The 20,409-nt window shown below is 42.9% G+C and overlaps 1 protein-coding gene across 1 annotated transcript in view; it reads left to right on the forward strand.

Moving 5' to 3' along the window:
• The window catches only part of PYGB (glycogen phosphorylase B), a 178,687-nt gene that overhangs the window by 149,147 nt on the left and 9,131 nt on the right, over positions 1-20,409 (forward strand). Inside the window, exons 12-18 of the mRNA XM_082252542.1 lie at positions 631-745; positions 3,652-3,753; positions 3,976-4,123; positions 6,680-6,738; positions 7,893-8,034; positions 10,117-10,324; positions 13,803-13,937. Coding sequence (XP_082108668.1) covers positions 631-745; positions 3,652-3,753; positions 3,976-4,123; positions 6,680-6,738; positions 7,893-8,034; positions 10,117-10,324; positions 13,803-13,937 — 909 coding nt within the window. The remainder of the gene's footprint in view (positions 1-630; positions 746-3,651; positions 3,754-3,975; positions 4,124-6,679; positions 6,739-7,892; positions 8,035-10,116; positions 10,325-13,802; positions 13,938-20,409) is intronic.

A 20,409-nucleotide genomic window follows, 5' to 3' on the forward strand; every position in this document is an offset into this window, starting at 1 on the left:
CCAAATTTATATATCTGGGTGGGCATGCCTTAAAGCAGGCATGTCCAACCTGCGGCCTGGGGGCCGCATGCGGCCCAGAACCGCAGACAATGCGGCCCACTGCCCCCTGACAATTTTTTTTTTTTTGCTGGGGAGGAAGGGAGTCGGGTCGGGGGCAGGGCCACAGCGGCTTCCAACTAACTGTAGGCAGAGGCTGCCTCGGAGGGGATCATCCACTAGTTGTGTTAAATTAGTGCTGGTGGGGGGGCCCAGCAGCGCGGGAAGGGCGCGGCGCCTTTTTTTTACTTCTATACCTTAACTATAGTATATATTTTATATGCGGCCCGAGAAAATTTCTCTACACTCAATGTGGCCCAAAGAAGCCAAAAGGTTGGACACCCATGCCTTAAAGGGTTTAGAGTTGAGTGTATTTAGGGCTTATGAATATCACAGGTCAAGCTGAAAATTACAACTAATTTTCTCAAAACGTTAAGTAATTTTCTTCTCTGGTTACCTGTGCTCATGATTCACAGGAAAATGACTCCACGATGCTCCATAAATGTTTCGTTCTGTGGAAACAGTTTAGTTGCCTGTTCAGTATACCAGCACCTAGTCCTTATATGTCTGTGTTGCAATATTTTTATGTTTCAGCTTTAAAGACTTCTATGACATGGAACCACCGAAATTCCAGAACAAGACAAATGGCATTACTCCAAGGAGGTGGTTAATGCTGTGCAATCCAGGCCTGGCTGATATAATCGCAGAGGTAAAATGCCATTTCACCCCCCTCCCTCTATTGAAGTTTAAACTAAAATATGCTACGGAATTGATTGGACGAATGAGGCATGTCCAACTATTTTCCCTTTATCACTATCCAATGTCCACAGTGTCCAAAATTGAAAACCCCCAAACAGTATGAAAGTATACACGATTTTTTGTTATAATTACACATCCTACTCCACTTAATAGATTTGTTATGTTAGTAATGCGTAATCCTAGCCTATACAGTATCTCACAAAAGTGAGTACACCCCTCACATTTTTGTAAATATTTTATTATATCTTTTCATGTGACAACACTGAAGAAATTACACTTTGCTACAATGTAGTGAGTGCACAGCTTGTATAACAGTGTAAATTTGCTGTCCCCTCAAAATAACTCACACAACCATTAATGTCTAAACCGCTGGCAACAAAAGTGATACACCCCTAAATGAAAATTTCCAAATTGGGCCCAATGTGTCAATATTTTGTGTGGCCACCATTATTTACCAGCACTGCCTTAACCCTTGGAGGAATGGAAGAGGAATTCAGTGGCAACCTGTGAAGCTCTGGTGAACTCTATGCCCATGAGGACATCACAGAGTTGGTAGATGTTAAAGACCTTGCGCTCCTCCTTCCATTTGATGATGCCCCACAGATGCTCAATGGGGTTTATGTCTGGAGATATGCTTGGCAAATCCATCACCTTTACCCTCAGCCTCTTTAGCAAGGCAGTGGTAGTCTTGGAGGTGTGTTTGGAGTCGTTATCATCATGTTGCAATACTGCCCTGCGGCCCAGTCTCCAAAGGGAGGGGATCATGGTCTCCTTCATTATGTCACAGCATGTTGGCATTCATGGTTCCCTCAATGAACTGTATCTCCCCAGTGCCGGTAGCAGTCATGCAGCCCCAGACCATGACAATCCCACCACCATGCTTGACTGTAAACAAGACACACTTGTCTTTGTACTCCTTACCTGGTTGCTGCCACACATGCTTGACACCATCTGAACCAAATAAGTTTATCTTGGTCTCATCAGACCACAGGACATGGTTCCAGTAATCCATGTCCTTCGTCTGCTTGTCTTCAGCAAATTGTTTGCGGGCTTTCTTGTGCATCATCTTCAGAAGAGGCTTCCTTCTGGGATGACAGCCATGCAGATTTGATGCAGCATATTGTCTGAGCACTGACAGGCTGACCCCCACCCCTTCAACCTCTGCAGCAATGCTGGCAGCACTCATACGTCTATTTCCCAAAGACAACCTCTGGATATAACGCTGAACACATGAACTCGACCCCTTTGGTCGACCATGACAAGGCCTGTTCTGAGTGGAGCCTGTCCTGTTAAACCGCTGTATGGTCTTGACCACCGTGCTGCAGCTCAGTTTCAGGGTCTTGGCACTCTTCTTATAGCCTAGGCCATCTTTATGTAGAGCAGCAATTCTTTTTTTCAAATCCTCAGACAGCTCTTTGCCATGAGGTGTCATGTTGAACTTCCAGTGACCAATATGACAGAGTGAGAGCGATAACACCAAATTTAACACACCTGTTCCCCATTCACACCTGAGACCTTGTAACACTAACAAGTCACATGACACTGGGGAGGGAAAATATCTAATTGGCTTACTCACTTTTGTTGCCAGCGATTTGAGACAATAATGGCTGTGTGTTGAGTTATTTTGAGGGGACCCCAAATTTACACTGTTTTACAAGCTGTACACTCACTACTTTACATTGTCGCAAAGTGTAGTTTCTTCAGTGTTGTCACATGAAAATATATAATAAAATAAGTGCCATCATAGTGTTCCAGTATTAACTTTAAAGCCAAAAATGATCTTTTAGTTCTAGGTGAAGCCTGGTGGCCTGCATCAGCCTCTAGCTTCTTAGTATGTCTTGGATACCCCAGCAACAAGATCTCCCTGCCATAATTATTGACTTAGTTCTTGTCCACCTGAGAATTATGGATGTTTCTGCAAGGGCAGCATGCAATGACACTCATTGGCTGAGGAATTTACGGTCTTCCTAACTAGTGATCAACCGATATCATTTTTTTTTTTATTACCGATAACGATATTTTGGTCATTGCATATCGGTATCGGCCAATATTGGCCGATTTTTTTTTCGTACATTAAAAAAAGTATTTTTTTTCTTTTTTTTTTTTTTTTTTACAGGTACTCTTGTGGAGGGATCTGGGGGTCTATAAGACCCCAAACCCTTCCTCTGCACTTAAAAGCATTCAAAACGCCAAGCTTGGGTGTTTTGAATGCTTTTATCTTTTTGAATTTGGCGCCGAGTACCCGGAAGTGATGTCATGACATCCCTTCCGGGTTTTTACATGGAGACCCGAATACGGCTTTGATCGGGTCTTCTCCTCGGCGGCCGTGCAGGATGGTTGCCCAGGTCTCCCGGTGGGACGGGAGACCCGGGCGAGCCGCGGAAGGCGGCGGGAAGGGGGGACATTCCCTCCTGCTCCTTGTAATGACAGCCGAGCAGCTTCTCAGTCGCATCGGTTGTCATTACAAGAAAGCCGACCGTCGGCTATGGACGCCGGTACCGGCGTGATGCCTCTAGCTGCAGGCATCACTCCGGTACAGGCACTTTCCCGAAATATCAGCAATATCGGTCACCTTGGTGGCCGATTCTGATATATCGGGGAAAGTGCAGATCGGCCCTCGATATATTGGCCTTGCCGATAATCGGTCGATCTCTATTGCTAACCCATAAAAATGATATTTCCCAGACTCTTTGCAAAAGATTTTCAGTAGTAATATGTAGGCACTGCCATATACAAGACCTAATGTAGCAATGCGTTATGTTCCCTGATTCAGACATGTTGGACAGACTCACTTTTCCAGTTCTCAGTACTTTCTTTAGCCTTCAGAACCTTAATTATTCCTACTTCTCTTTGCAGAAAATTGGGGAAGATTTTGTAACTGATCTCAGCCAACTGAAGAAACTGTTGGATTTTGTGGATGACGAAAGCTTTGTGCATGATATTGCTAAAGTCAAGCAGGTAAATTATTGCACATCTTTGGAGACAATATTTAAGACAGATAAATGTGCATTCAAAACACCCTAAAAACTTCATATTAATCAGATCTGTGGAAACTCATGACAAACTAGCCCGGTACAATGTGTGATGTAATTGGTGTTCATGAATCTAAAAGACATGTTTTATTTTTAGGTTGGTATGATCTTTTACCTAACCATTAACATCTGTTGTTTTTTATGTTAGGAGAACAAGTTGAAATTTTCAGCTTATTTGGAGAAGGAATACAAGGTTAAAATTAATCCATCTTCGTTGTTTGATGTACAAGTGAAGAGAATCCACGAATACAAGAGGCAGCTCCTAAACTGTTTACATATCATAACTTTGTACAATCGTAAGTATCAAGCCTGGGTGGGGTTAAGGTGACTATGGACATACCAATTATCTAATTATCTGAACGAAAGGACCCTTTTAACCAGGGCTGGCCTAAGACATTCTGTTGCCTGGGTCCCAAAATGAAAGCCCCCCCCCCCCAATAATAAATTACGCCCACCACCAAAAGGCCCCCACATCCATTATTTTATTTAAATTTAAAATTTGGAAAAATATTATATATACTGTTATCTCTCATAACTCGCCACCGGACCAGTATGCCAAACGTTGTCCTCCTGTCAGTCTTGTGTCTGCCGCGCCCACCACCCTAGAACAGTGGTCCTCAACTCTGGTCCTCTGGGCCCGCTAACAGGCCAGATTTGCAAGATACTGTAACTAAATTACATCACAGGTGATCTCATTTGCTGCTCAGTGATTGCAGTATTCTAGTCTGCATCTCCCCAAGGTAATACTTAAAATCTGGCCTGTTAGTGGGCCCCGAGGACCGGAGTTGAGGACCACTGCCCTAGAAGATCCAGCCTGCCCTGCGTGAGATGAAATGCCCTGATGTCTGACGTGATTGCGCACACCACAATCCCGTGAGGGACGTTCCCTGGAGGAGACACTCTGCCTCTACTAGAAAAAAAAATCATAATTTTAAGGTCACCCATACTCCGCCCCTTTTCAATAATGTCATGAAGAGGAGGGGCTTAGTCATTATACTTATTTTGAATATTTATTTTTAAAGGGCAAACAGCAGCATTTATTTTTAAAGCATTTGTTAACGTAAAAAAAAAAAAAATATATTGATCCTGTTCTCTTAAAGCATGTTATACGGCACAGTGCTTGTGCTGTGTAATTAGGCCTCCCCGTATCACCTAAAATACCTGGCTGATCCTGCCTGGCTATGTCCTCCCCTCTGTAAACTGACCACGGAATACCATAGCTGTTGAACCCTGAGACCGTGGTCAGTCTATGTGCCTCCCTTATCCGCAGCTCACCTGTTGTCCTCTTTCCTCTCCACCCCCCCCTCCCTGCCTGTCTGCTCCTGTATCAGTGCCCATCCTGCTGCTGTAGTTTCATTTAAAGTTTCATATCCTGTCTACAGTCTGTTTAATAATCCTTTGTGCCCCTGTGTATGTGTTTTAAAAAATTAAGGAGTTCTTTACCAGTTTTCAGAGTGCCGAGCACCGCTCACGTGACCTGCCGCCCCTCCCCTCCTCCCCCTCCTTCCCTCCTCCCCTCCTTCCCCTCCTGACTGACGACAGCGAGGAATCCTCTGCGCCACCTGCTGCAGACAGCTGTCAGACGGGGAGAGGAGAGAGCCAATGGGTCACGTGAGCTGCGCTAGGCACTCTGCTAAAGAACGCCTTATTTTTTTAAAACCATTACACAGACACAGGATTAATAAACAGACCAGACAGGAAGGTATAAAGTGGGAAGTTGAGATTCCAGGGGAGGGCATTTGCCCCCCCCCCCCCTTGCCTCTACTTGCGGATGCCCATGGCCACACCTTAATATTTTTCTTAGATGTGATTATTCCTTTTAGATACAGTTAAAAGGTCTGTATACCTATATCGCCACATAAGACTTGAAAATGCTTTTGCATGTAAAATCGCACTTTTCAACCCTCAACTTTGATTGATATTTAATTTATAAACCTAAGCAAGCCTCTGCATAAGCATCTTCCAGTGTGAATTCTATTTTCTCCTGCTACGTCCTTTCTTCTCAAAGGATTCTGGGTCTAATTTGATTATATTATCACTAATGTATTATTGTAATATATTCTTGCATCAGATCTAATGCTTGAGCTTTTTTTTTTTTATTTATTTTTTTTTTATTCTTTTTATTACATTTTCAAAAGTGGTATATAGAAACACCCATTCAGGGGCCAAAACTTGGCAGACCTCAGGTGTCTGTCGCACCAAGTGCAAATGACAAAAGACAGTGAGTGGCAAAATAAAAAAAACAAAACAAAAACTTAGTGTGGTCCATGCTAATACCATAAGAAGGCAGTAAAGGTGAGATGATGCCTCGGACAGAGAACAAAAAGGCCCCATAAAACACTCTCCTGCAGCCTAATCAACATTAAAGAGGGGACAGCATCACTCAATTAAAAACATTCTACAACTGAGCTGTGGAGTCCTCCTGAAGCCACTTGGAACAAATCTTGTCAAACTTTTTAGGGCAACCCCTATGGCAATAGGTGTCTTTATACAAAGGCATGGCTGTGTTGACCTGCTGTTGCCAAAACATGACTGTTGGAGGGGTGGGCTTTTTCCAAGTGAGGGTGATGGCCTTCCTGGTGTAAAATAAGAAGCCCTAGTAGTGTCCGTTCAGCTACTGTGGGAGCTAGATCCTCAACCAAGCCCAGCAGACAGACATACAGAGAGGTGGGGGGGGGGGGGGGATATTTCCTGGCCTTTTTGATGTTGACTAGTTCATTCCTAATGAAAATCTGTATTCTGGCAAGACACAGGTCACCGACTGGCAGTGAGTGACATGGGACTATGGTGGAGTAATAGTATTTATTTCAGAATTAAAGAGCTAAACTCGTATGTACATGTTTATTTTTTAGGAATCAAGAAAGATCCATCCAAAATCTATGTGCCTAGAACAGTCATGATTGGAGGAAAGGTACAGTATGCAATTTATTTACTTATTATACAATTGTAAGAAACTTACAAGGAGTGAACAAGCGCAAACATGCAACGGTTTACCCTAGAGCAGCCAATAGGATTGGTAGGATAGGATTGGTAGGACCTATCACTCAATACCCAGTGTGGGTGGCCATCATCCCGATAAGTAGAAAAAGGAAAAACCCCCAATGGTATGGGATTTTATATGCCACACACACACACTGAACAAGAATACGAAAAGTATGCATACAAAATAAATTGATTTTTATAACACATAACAAAAAGTTGCACAAACATGTATGTCTAAAGCAAGGTAGACACAACAATTAAAAACTTGCAAGTGTTGACAGACCAGTATCCGTACAGGAGACCCTTGGGTGTCATTGGTAGGATGAACCGGACTGGACCCTACGCGTTTCGGGTTACAAACCCTTCATCAGGGGTCACCCAAAGTTCAGTACACAATGTCAACCTATTTATGGGCATAAATTACATATTAGTGTTGTAAAATTCATAAACCGTACAACATCACAGTTAAGCAATTCATAGTATGCGGTATATAAAGGATGCAGTAGTAATCTTAAAAGATTATTTTAAGATTAATCTTAAGATTACTACTGCATCCTTTATATACCGCATACTATGAATTGCTTAACTGTGATGTTGTACGGTTTATGAATTTTACAACACTAATATGTAATTTATGCCCATAAATAGGTTGACATTGTGTACTGAACTTTGGGTGACCCCTGATGAAGGGTTTGTAACCCGAAACGCGTAGGGTCCAGTCCGGTTCATCCTACCAATGACACCCAAGGGTCTCCTGTACGGATACTGGTCTGTCAACACTTGCAAGTTTTTAATTGTTGTGTCTACCTTGCTTTAGACATACATGTTTGTGCAACTTTTTGTTATGTGTTACAAAATAAATTTATTTTTATATGCATACTTTTCGTATTCTTGTTCAGTGTGTGTGTGGCATATAAAATCCCATACCATTGGGGGTTTTTCCTTTTTCTAGAGCAGCCAATAGGGTTCAATGTTTATATATCTAATGAGTTTGCTTTTTTTTTCGTGAACACTTTATTGTTCTTTCTAACGATAATTGTTAACACAATGAGTTGCCGTTAATACTCATCTCTTGTTCTACAGGCAGCTCCTGGCTATCACATGGCAAAAATGATCATCAAATTAATCACCTCTGTGGGAAACATTGTCAACAATGATCCTGTAGTTGGGGACAGACTTAAGGTTATATACCTGGAGAACTACCGTGTATCATTGGCAGAGAAAGGTTAGTCATTGCATTTTGGAAGAGTAAAAGGGAGGATCAGATTGCTTGCCATGTGGAGTAAAAATACAGTATCTCACAAAAGTGAGTACACCCCTCACATTTTTGTAAATATTTTATTATTTCTTTTCATGCGACAACACTGAAGAAATGACACTTTGCTACAATATAAAGTAGTGAGTGTACATCTTGTATAACAGTGTAAATTTGCTGTCCCCTCACGATAACTCAACACACAGATTTAAAGGCTAAACTGCTGGCAACAAAAGTGAGTACACCCCTAATTGAAAATGTTCAAATTGGGCCCAAAGTGTCAATATTTTGTGTGGCCACCTTTATTTTTCAGCACTGCCTTAACCCTCTTGGGCATGGAGTCCACCAGAGCTTCACAGGTTGCCACTGGAATTCTCTTCTACTCCTCCATGACGACATAACAGAGCTAGTGGATGTTAGAGACCTTGCGCTCCTCCACCTTCGGTTTGAGGATGCCCCACAGATGCTCAATAGGGTTTAGGTCTGGAGACATGCTTAGCCAGTCCATCACTTTTACCCTCAGCTTCTTTAGCAAGGCAGTGGTCGTCTTGGAGGTATGTTTGGGGTTGTTATCATGTTAGAATACTGCCCTGTGGCCTTGTCTCCGAAGGGAGGGGATCATGCTCTACTTCAGTATTTTAACAGTACATGTGGGCATTCATGGTTCCCTCAATGAGATGTACCTCCCCAGTGTCTGCCCAGCTTGACTGTAGGCAAGACACACTTGTTTTTTCACTCCTCACCTGGTTGCTGCCACACACGCTTGACACCATCTGAACCAAATAGGTTTATCTTGGTCTCATCAGACCACAGGACATGGTTCCAGTAGTCCATGTCCTTAGTCAGCTTGTCTTCAGCAAACTGTTTGCGGGCTTTCTTGTGCATCATTTTAGGAAGAGTCTTCCTTCTGGGACGACAGCCATGCTGACCAATTTGATGCAGTGTGTGGCATATGGTCTGAGCACTGGGCGTCTGAGGGAAGGAGCAAGCACGAGTGGCCCCATAGCAAGTGCAACTAACAGACTGACCCCTCACCCCTTCAACCTCTGCAGCGATGCTGGCAGCACTCATACGTCTATTTCCCAAAGACAACCTCTGATTACGACGCTGAGCACGTGCACTCAACTTTTTTGGTCGACCATGGCGAGGCCTGTTCTGAGTGGAAGCTGTCCTGTTAAACCTCTGTATGGTCTTGGCCACCATGCTGCAGCTCAGTTACTTCGCAAACTTCTTAAAGCCTAGGCCATCTTTATGTAGAGCAACAATTCTTTTTTTCCAATCCTCAGAGTTCTTTGCCATGAGGTGCCATGTTGAACTTCCAATGACCAGTATGAGAGAGTGAGAACACCAAATTTAACACACCTGCTCCCCATTCACACCTGAGACCTTGTAACACTAACAAGTCACATGACACCGGGGTGGGAAAATGGTTAATTGGGCCCAATTTGGACATTTTCACATAGGGGTGTACTCACTTTTGTTGCCAGCGGTTTAAACATTAATGGCTGTGTGTTGAGTTATTTTGAGGGGACAGCAAATGTACACTGTTATACAAGCTGTACACTCACTACTTTACATTGTAGCAAAGTGTCATTTCTTCAGTGTTGTCACATGAAAAGATATAATAAAATATTTACAGAAATGTGAGGGGTGTACTTACTTTTATGAGATACTGTAGTTATTCATTCTCAACCATTTTAACCACTTCCATACAGAGCAGTTACACCCCCCCCCCTTCCTGCCCAGTTTTCTGACCAATTTTCAGCTTTCAGCGCTTTTACATTTTGAATGATAATTACTCAGTCATACAACGCTGTACCCAATCAAATTTTTTATGATTTATTTCACACAAAGGGAAGGGTGCCGGGGAGACCCTGTCATTTAGTTAAACTGGAGGTCCGAAACATTGTTGTGCTGTTTGGAAATTAGTACATAAAGTATCTTCCAGTTCTCTCTGAAGATTCTTGGATTAACTTAGAGATAGAAAAGCATAATAAGCGTTAGCTAAGCAGAGAATGCTGAGTCTTTTTATTTTTGTTTTTTTTCTTTCAGTGATCCCAGCTTCTGACCTGTCTCAGCAGATCTCCACAGCCGGCACAGAGGCCTCAGGCACCGGAAATATGAAATTTATGTTGAACGGTGCTCTGACCATTGGAACAATGGATGGTGCCAATGTTGAGATGGCAGAAGAGGCCGGAGAGGACAATCTGTTTATCTTTGGCATGAGAGTTGAGGATGTGGAAGCACTTGACAAGAAAGGGTTTGTACTGTGTTAGAGCTAGAACCTTTTTTGACTTCTTTGTGGGCCACTGTCCCATGTAATTCTGCTCATTGATCCACCAGAAGCACTACAGTACCAACACTAGTACCAGACAAGCTATGATCTTTATTTTATTTTTATTCCAAAACATGGCTATTTTCTTTGTTTGGAGGATCTGGATGTATTGGAGAACTTTCCAAGCCATTTTTTTAATGCAAGGACTAAATAGAATATTACTTCAATTATTTTTGGCTGCTCCCTGAAAAGTAGAGTAGAAGAGTACTTATGGAGCTTGCCTATTGAAATATAACCGTATTCTTCCTATTATAATTAATGCTGGGTATTTGGGTAACCTGAAGAATAAAGCTCTATCATTTAATGGGCTTTTTGTGCTGGCAGTGTTGAGTCTATTATAATGCCAATGGGGCTCAACTATGATTATTTACAGTGCATCTGGAAAGTATTCACAGCACCTCACTTTTCCTCATTTTGTTATGTTATAGCCTTATTCCAAAATGGATTAAATTCAGTATTTTCATCAAAATAGTACAAGCAATACCCCATAATGACAATGTGAAGGAAGTTTGTTTGAAATATTTGCAAATGTATTAAACTTAAAAAAAAAACGAAAAAAATCCCATGTACATAAGTATTCATAGGAGGAGAGGAGAGATTGGCGCAAACAGATGGTCAGAACTGCATACAGTATCTATGCATAGAGCAAGGTATGGCAAGGTGGGCTTCAGTACACAAAGTCCGGTGTGGTATGCAGAGTTCGTCCAGGGGGTCCTCCCAAGGTCCTGTTGGAGCTGGTGCTGCGAGGGATAAGCTGCGGTCTCCTGGTGCGGGACGCGCTGATCGCTCTGTGATGATCCGGCAGCGTGAGTCCGTAGGATGGAGGCTCCATCCTACGGACTCACGCTGCCGGACTCACGCTGCCGGATCATCACAGAGCGATCAGCGCGTCCCGCACCAGGAGACCGCAGCTTATCCCTCGCAGCACCAGCTCCAACAGGACCTTGGGAGGACCCCCTGGACGAACTCTACATACCCACCATCATTGAGATGCCTGTTTTTACCGTACTCCTGTGAGTAGTACTCTTGCTATTGCTAATAAAATGTTTTATTGCTACACTTAGATCGGTGCCCGGTCTTCTCTCTTCTTGTTTTGGGACATAAGTATTCATAGCCTTTGCTCAATAGTTTGTTGAAGCACCTTTGGCACCAATTACAGCCTCAAGTCTTTTTTAGTATGATGCTACAAGCTTGGCACATCTATTTTTGGGCAGTTTCTCACATTCTTTGCAAGACTTCACAAGCTCCATCAGCTTGGCTGTGGAGCGCCAGAGATGTTCAGTCGAGTTCAAGTCTAGGCTCTGGCTGGGCCACTCAAGGAAATTCACAGAGTTGTCCCTTAGCCACTTCTTTGTTATGCTGGCTGTGTGCTTAAGGTTGTTGCCCTGTTGGATGATGAACCTTTCGCCCCAGTCCGAGGTCCAGAGCGCTCTGGAGCAGGTTTTCATCAAGGATGTCTCTGTACATTGCTGCATTCATCTTTCCCTGATCCTGACTAGTCTCCCAGATCCTGCTGCTTAAAAAACATGCTCGCAACATGATGCTGCCACCACCATGCTTCTCTATAGGGATGGTATTGGCCAGTTGATAAGCGGTGCCTGGTTTCCTCTAGATATTACGCTTGCCATTTAGGCCAAAGAGTTCAATCATTGTTTCATCTGATCAGAGATTTGTATTTCTCATAGTCTGAGAGTCCTTAAGGTGCCTTTTGAAAAACTCCAGGCAGGCTGTCATGTGCCTTTCACTAAGGAGAGGCTTCTGTCTGGCCACTCTATCATATAGGCCCGATTGGTGGAGTGCTGCGGAGATGGTTGTTCTTCTGGAGGGCTCTCCTCTCTCCACAGAGAAACGCTGGAGCTCTGTCAGAGTGACCATCGGGTTCTTGGTCACCTCCCTGACCAGTGTTGGGGTAGTTACTCAAAAAATGTAACTAATTACTAGTTACTAGTTACTTCTGTAAATTGTAATGAGATTACTTTACTAGTTACTGCATTTGAAAAGTAACTTCACTACTTATTACTTTACTTTCCTCTTTCTTAATTGATCGTGTAGAAGAAGATACATGACACTCTTTCTGCATAGAGTTTATTGTATAAACACAGGCTTTGGGAAACATGAGAACAAAACCTGAAAAAAACAGAATAAAACATAAAGTGCAACAAAAAGTCATAAACTTCATCCCTCTCTATTCTCCGAAATACCGTTTGTAACGCACGGCTTGGGTAACGCAGGAAAGCGCATTCCTATAGTCTAGTAAAGTAGTGTAGTTACTTTCTATAGTCTAGTAAAGTAGTGTAGTTACCAATATTAGTATTGTAACTAGTTACTTTACTTAGTTACCAAAAAAAGTAATGTAGTTACTGTAATCAGTTACTTTGTAACTAGTTACCCCCAACACTGTCCCTGACTAAGGCCTTCTCCGCCGATCGCTCAGTTTGGCCGGGCAGCTCGCTCTAGGAATTCTTCCATTTATGGATGGTGGAGGCCACTGTGCTCATTGGGACCTTTAATGCTGCAGAAAGTTTCTTTACCCTTCCCCAGATCTGTGCCTCGATACAATCCTGTCTCGGGGGTCTACAGACAATTTCTTGGGCTTCATGGCTTGGTTTGTGCTTTGACAAGCACTGTTAACTGTGGGATCTTATATAGACAGGTGTGTGCCTTTTCAAATAATATCCAATCAACTGAATTTACCACAGGTAGACTCCAAGTTGTAGAAACATCTCAAGGATGATCAGTGGAAACAGGCTGCACCTGAGCTCAATTTTGAGTGTCATGGCAAAGGCTGTGAATACTTATGTACATGTGATTTTTTATTTATTTTTTTTTACATTTGTAAAGATTTCAAACAAACTTCTTTCACTTTGTCATTATTGTTTGTGGAATTTTAAAGGAAAATGATGAATTTAATCAAATAAGGCTGTAACATAACAAAATGTGGAAAAAGGAAAGAACTGTAAATACTTTCCGAATGCACTGTATAGATTGTAGATTATATACCCTTTTCCATAGCTAACATATAGTATAAACACAAATGGAAGCAATAACTCTACTTTTATTAGAAACATTGATATAACCTATATCCTTGCTATTCTAGCAACGTTTAATGTAATGTTAGGTTATATTTAATCGTTTTCTGGTTTTCTTAAACTGACAAACATATTCTTGTATGTATGACAAATGGAACACCACCATTTGTAAATTTCTAGAGGGATCCCAGAAATTGCTTTGTTTAAGCTCAGGAATTGTGCACCTTAAATTCTTCTAGTAATAATTGTTAGTGTCAGCCCTCTTTTTGTAGCCTGATGTGATCTGTTGAATATGCATTTGAATGAATAAAATGCAAAAACATTCAAACTTTATCAATGATATTTTACTTCTTCTTTCATTTTATTCTGTTTAGATACAATGCAAAAGACTACTATGATAGAATCCCAGAGCTTCGGGAAGCGATCAATCAGATCAGAGATGGCCGCTTTTCTCCAACAGAACCAGATCTTTTCAAGGATGTCGTCAATATGTTAATGAATCATGACAGGTAAGCAGATTAGGGATCAAACAGGTATATTTCAGTATGATTAAAGCTGAACTCCTAGGAGATAAATCGACAATAATTACATCTATTCATTTAAAAAACAGTGAATGTGAGTCAGCAGATTCAAAATTGATATTTCAGTATTTAGTACGTGTGTCACGTACCTGATAGGAGACTGAATTAATGAGGTTGGTCTCTGTTATATCTTCTGCCCTGGCCCCCCTGAGGATGAGACAGAGGGTGCCGAGGGACACGAGTGCCTGGGGGTGTTGATTGCAGAACCTGCAGCAGGGAATGCGACTCAAAGGAAATTGTGGAACCAGAGGAGCAGGAACAGCAGTAGTGTTCAGAGGACTGATCCAGACTAAAGGGGCATTCTGCTTATGCTGATGGTTCTGGATAGGCAACTTGTCAGGACTCTGGAGGCTGGAACATACAGCGGTGTACAGAACTGGTGCAGCAGACAGCCAGGTAAGTACACCAGGAGCCAGGATCAGAGGCAGAAGCAGGATCTCAGGAATACCTGGGATTGTCTACAGGCAGGCAGCGAGGTACCAAGGCATGAGCAGAGCCAAAGTCAGGAACGGAGTCGGGTCAAGGGGGAACGACAAGACAGAAGCAGAATCCAGGATAAGGTCAAAAACATGCCAGGTCAGTAACAAGGAGAACATGCAGGATCAATCAGGACACAGCTGAAAATCAGTCATCAAAGGATATGGGTATGAGCTCCTTTTTAAATAGCCCATCTGGCACCAACAGAGATTGTGCGTTTGTGAATTCCCACCAGCATGCGCACGCCTGTTAACCATTCTTTAGGAAATACCATGCATGCTCATATCTATGCATTAGGCATCTCACAGGGATCCCCTAACATTGTCGTCCACCAAACCTTCCCCCCCCCCTTTGGGGGAAGCCGCCAAATTCCCACTAGAGTCTGCTTTTCTGGGAGATATTGAAGGTAAGCTTGTACCAACTGAGGAGCGTAGGACATGGACATTAGAGACTGGTTCCCAGGAATTATCCTCTGGACCATAGCCCTTCCATTTAATAATGATCTGGGTCTGACCTCCCCTTCTTTTACAGTCCAGAATGGGCCTCTACCTCATATTCCTTGCTACCTTCGATCAATAGTGGAGCAAGAGCTTCAGAACCTCGATCTGGAAAGGGGTTAGGAACTATTAGTTCTTAAATACTCCAGATTCTTATGATCTGTAAAAATAAGCATAGGGTGTGCAGCTCCCTCCAGCAGGTAGTGCAATTCCTTAAGGGCAGTTTTAATGGATAACCATTCTTGATCTCCCATGTTGTAGTTTCTTTCCGAGGAACCTAAGTTTCTGGAGAAAAAGGCAAATGGGTGGAGTAATGATTTGGCCCCTTGTCGTTGGGAAAACATACACCCAACCGCACTTTCAGAAGTGTCCAATTCAAGTGCATAGGCTAAAGCAGGATCTGGATGCTTCAGAATGGGAGCAGATACATAGGCTAAAGCAGGATCTGGATGCTTCAGAATGGGAGCAGAAGTAAAAAGAGTCTTTAATTGTTCAAATGTGGCTTGAGCCTCCGGAGTCCACTTGAAAGGGATATGCTGCTTGGTCAACTGTGTGATTGGGGCTATGGTATCGGAAAGTTCTTTCTACTTTCTATAGAAATTACCGAACCCCACAAAGTGTTGTACTGCTATTCTTGTCCTCCAGTGCAGACCATTCCAATACCCCATTTACCTTTTGCGGGTCCATAGCAATGCCATCTGCAGAAATGATGAGTCCCAGGAATTGAATGGTCTGTCTTTCAAACTCGCACTTCTCAGCTTTCGCGTAGAGATGGTGTTTACAACGTTTTTCCAGTACCTTTCTCACATGGCCCCTGTGTAATTCTAATGAACTGGAAAAGAAAAGGTTGTCTTCCAAGTACACAATGATAAATCAAGATAGTCCCAAAATACGTCATTGACAAGGTGCTGAAACGTGGCCGGAGCGTTAAAAAGGCCGAACGACTTGACTAGATATTCAAAGTATCCAAAACACGTTCGGAAACTTGTCTTCCAATTGTCACCTTCACAAAGTCTGACTAGATTGTATGCACCCCTCAAATCGAGTTTAGACAAAACATGCGCCACTCGTAACCTCTGAAATAGCTTGGGAATTAAAGGAAGAGGATAGCAATTATTGACAGTTATTTTGTGGAGATCATGATAGTCCACGCAGGGCCCAAGGGTATGATCTTTCTTTTCAACAAAAATGGCAGCTTCTGCAGGTGATGTGGAGGTTTGGATGAACCCTTTTTCCAGGCATTCATCAATGTAATTATGAAGGGATTCTAATGAGAGAGGGTAGATTCGGCCAAGAGGTGGGTAGGAAGAGTATCAGCGATCTTCTTATTGAACACATCCAAATATTCATGGTAAACTGTGGGGACTAGTTTCAACACTTTGGAATCAGGATGGATACCAAGGAGAGGAGTAACTGTATGGGATTCCTTTGGAACTCTATGTGCCTGGCAGCATGGGGATGAAATAAAAATCTCACCCATAAGCCAATTAATGCTGGGGTTATGTGCCTTCAGTAAGGGCATACTGAGGATGATAGCGAATATGGGTGATGTTATGACGTCTAGGTGTAGGAATTCTTGATTACTGAAGGAGGAATGACAGAAGATTGGAGCAGTCTCTTGTGTCACTGGGCCACACCTCATACTGAAACCATTGGCCAGATGAGCAACAAACCCTTGTTTCTTGACGCAGAGGGGAACATTGTGTTGAGCTGCAATTGTAGAGTCCACAAAGTAGCTGCAGGCACCAGGGTCTATGATTGCAGGAATAGAAACCATTTTTTCATCAAGCCTCAAGTGACATAGGAAGGTGAGGTGTTTGATTAGTCCCAGGTGGATGCATCGTATGGATCCAGTTAGTTGGGGGCTTGCAAGGTTTCAGTGGGCAGGCCTGTATATAGTGACCAGCATCACCACAGTAGAGGCACAGGAATAAAGGGAACAGTAACTTCAGACCCTGGACGGACAAAAGGACTTCTGCAGGTACTCTCAGATTGTCGTTCTTGTAGCAATCGATCAATCTGGATAAAGAGATTTACCAATTACTCTAAGGCTGTTGGTCTCCTTTCTCCGGAAAGTTTGTCCTTCAGAGCATCAGATAAACCAAGACAAAACTGATAATAGAGGGCGGAATCGTTCCACTGAGTATCAGAACTCCATAAACAGAAGTAAGTCACATCTTTCACAAGTCCTTTGACCTTTCTGTAACTTGCTAATCATTGATTCTCCAGTCTGGTGACAGAAAGGGTCAGCGTATAGCTGAGACATGGCAGAGAAAAAAAGTCCATAATTGTCAGAGCAGGATCGTGTTGCTCTGAGGTGGTAAACCCAGGATTAGGGCTCCCAAAGGAAGGGAGATGATGAACTCCACCCTAGTATCTTGCGAACAGAAGGTTTGGGGCAAGAGAGAGAAGTACAGTTCATAAGAGTTACAAAAAGTCCAAAATTTCTTGTGATCTTCAGAGAAGCGTTCACGGATGGGCACCCTGAGTTCTGGTGGAAGAATGGCCCCGCAGGATGTGTTTGACACCATCTGAGTGACTTCATCTGTGACAGCAGGAGGACCCGAAAGTGACAAATCATCTGTACAGGCTGGTAGTCGATCTTATATGGGATCAAGTTTTCTTTGCAGACTTTGCACGATGTAGCATAGCTCGGGCATTGATCTGCAAATGTCCTCCAGTGGAGAGGCCTCCCTTTCAGACTCCAGCACTGGCTGACTGGTACTGTCACGTACTTGATATGAAACTGAATTGACGAGGCCGGCCTCTTATATCTCCAGCCCTGGACCCACTTAGGATGAAACAGAGGGTGCCAAGAAAAGGGAGGGATATTGAGTGCCTATGGCTGTTGATTGCAAAACCTGCACAGTCCAAGGAGACTGTGGAACCAGGGGAGCGGGAACAGTAGTGGTGTTTGGAGGACTAGTCCAGACTAAAGTGCTGATGGTTCTCAATAGGCAGTTTGTCAGGACTCTGGAGGCTGGAACATACTGCGGTGTACAGAGCTGGTGCAGCAGACAGCCAGGCAAGCACTCGAGTAGTACTGGGAACCAGGATCAGTGGTAGAAGCAGGGTCTCTGCAATAGCCAGGGTAATCAACAGGCGAGCAGCGAGGTACTAAGTCAAGAGCAGAGCCAAAGTCAGGAACGGAGCCAGGTCAAGGGTAAACTACAAGACCGAAGCAGAATCCAGGATCAGGTCAAGAACAGGCCAGGTCAGTAACAGGGAGAACATGCAGGTTTAATCAGGACACAGCACAGCTGAAGATCAGTCACCAAAGGATATGGGAATAAGCTCCCTTTAAATAGCCCATCTGGTGCCAACAAGGATTGTGCCTGTGCACATTCAAGAATTCCCGCGTGCATGCACGTGCCTGTTATCCTTTCTTCGGGAAATATCATACGCATGCACATATCTATGCACCAGACATCTCACAGGGATTCCCTGACAAAATGTCTGAGAGTTAAACTACCCAATTATTTCTAATATTTGTCACTGACACAATTGATGAGATCTCAGCACTGTATAATGTATGGCCAGCCTTGGTTACGACTAAGCCACGGACGGGGCGAAACATGTAAGTGGACATGGCCTATGGAGCAGTATCAGCTGAGGCCATCACACATGTCCACATGCATCAGGCTGGGTGAGTGGCGCCCTACACTTTCTATATCGCCATCTCTGGTTGAGTGAAACCTAATGCCAGCACTTCTTTTCCTGAGTTCCAGCAGGGAAACACATTATACCTCAGGCTTGGAGTGGCACCACAAAGTTTTAAAGGTTCCAGAAACCAGATGGGACTATAAAACCCTGCACCTCTCCTATGGTCCATAACATAGAGAGGCATGGTTCTGTAGTCCTCAGTGAACATCATCAAATTGATAAGCAGCCAACACAGTCAGAAGTTAAAAACACAAAAGAAGTTAACAGCTGACAAGATTTATTGCAATTTACAAGTTTTTTGGCAATTCAAAGCAGATATAGCAAAACACTTTTAATGGTATATTTAGGAGACTAACAGGGACCAAATAGAATAAACTCATTGTTGGTGTTTACATACATTATAATTTGATTTTATATTATGAGGAATACAACTGGCTGAAACACAAAAAGGCCCCAAAACCTCAGGTGGATGGAAACAGAATTGGAATTGGAAACACAATTGGAAATGAGGACAGGGAGACTTTGCTGTCAGAGTATCCAACATCATTAAAATATAGGGACATGAGATCTCCATGCCATATTTCCAGACGTCTCTGCACTTGAGATTTTTTGACAGTTTGCTTCATTTTTTTTGTGTTTCAGCCTCTTCTGTTACGTTCTTTAATAAATAAATTCTACAGCAACAGACCGAGGAGCTTAAGAGAACCGATCCCACCAATAGAGTTCCAGTTGGTTTAACACCATGTAGTGGATTGTGAAATCTTAATATTTAGGTATACAGTGCTTGCCAGGGAAATATAAGCATTCATACTAATAAGGCGTTAAAGAGATATATTGATATAAAGTCACCAAATACAGAAAGTTATAAATATGGTAATAAAACTGCACAGAGAAAATAATAAATCTTATATTTAGATACAGTATACATGCCATCACCCCAAAACTTTATACCCTGCTAACAAACCTAAACATTCATTGACCTGAAAACTTCCATTGTTAGAATGTTCTAATGGTTGATACATGCTTCCTTGATGGTCAAAATTACATCCTCTTCTGGTCAGAGCTTATATTCCCTTGGAAAGCACTGTAGACCTTAACTACCTCCCGCTGTATAGTAAAATGATGCGGACGGGATCTTCTTTCGTTCTAGACCGATGTCATATGACGTCGGCCCAGTCTCACTGTGATTGCTGTTGCGCCATGTTCCTAGGCACGACCCCAATCTCAGTAAAGGGTTGATGACAAGGCTTGTTACTCATGTGATCGGCTGTGTCCATTTAAAGTCAGTCACATGTAAGCACAGAAGTCCTATTTTTTTTGTCGATTAGGGGCATCTCCTCACAGGGGGGACATGTACACGTAATCTGGGCACCGATTATCCGTGCCCTGATTATCAGTGCAGTGCCCATCAGTGACATCAATCAGTGATGCCAGTCAATGCCTGCTCATCAGTGACGCCTATCTGTGCCGCCCTTCAGTGCCCATCAGTGAGGCATATCAGTACCAATCAGTCAGAAACTAAGAATCCTTTATTTTTTGCAAAAAAAAACAGTGCTGAATAAATACCACCAAAAGAAAGCTCTATTTGTGTGAAAAAAATTATAAAAATTTAATTTGGGTACATTGTTTCATGACTGCGCAATTGTCATTCAAAGTGCCACAGCGCTGAAAGCTGAAAATTGGCCTGGGCAGGAAGGGGATAAAAGTGCCCTGTATTGAAGCAGTTATAGTGGAACTTCCCCCAAAAGGGGAAGTTACACTCT

The sequence above is a fragment of the Pelophylax lessonae genome, assembly GCF_965119305.1.
Source record: "Pelophylax lessonae genome assembly, chromosome: 3".
In the NCBI taxonomy this organism is placed as follows: Eukaryota; Metazoa; Chordata; class Amphibia; order Anura; family Ranidae; genus Pelophylax; species Pelophylax lessonae.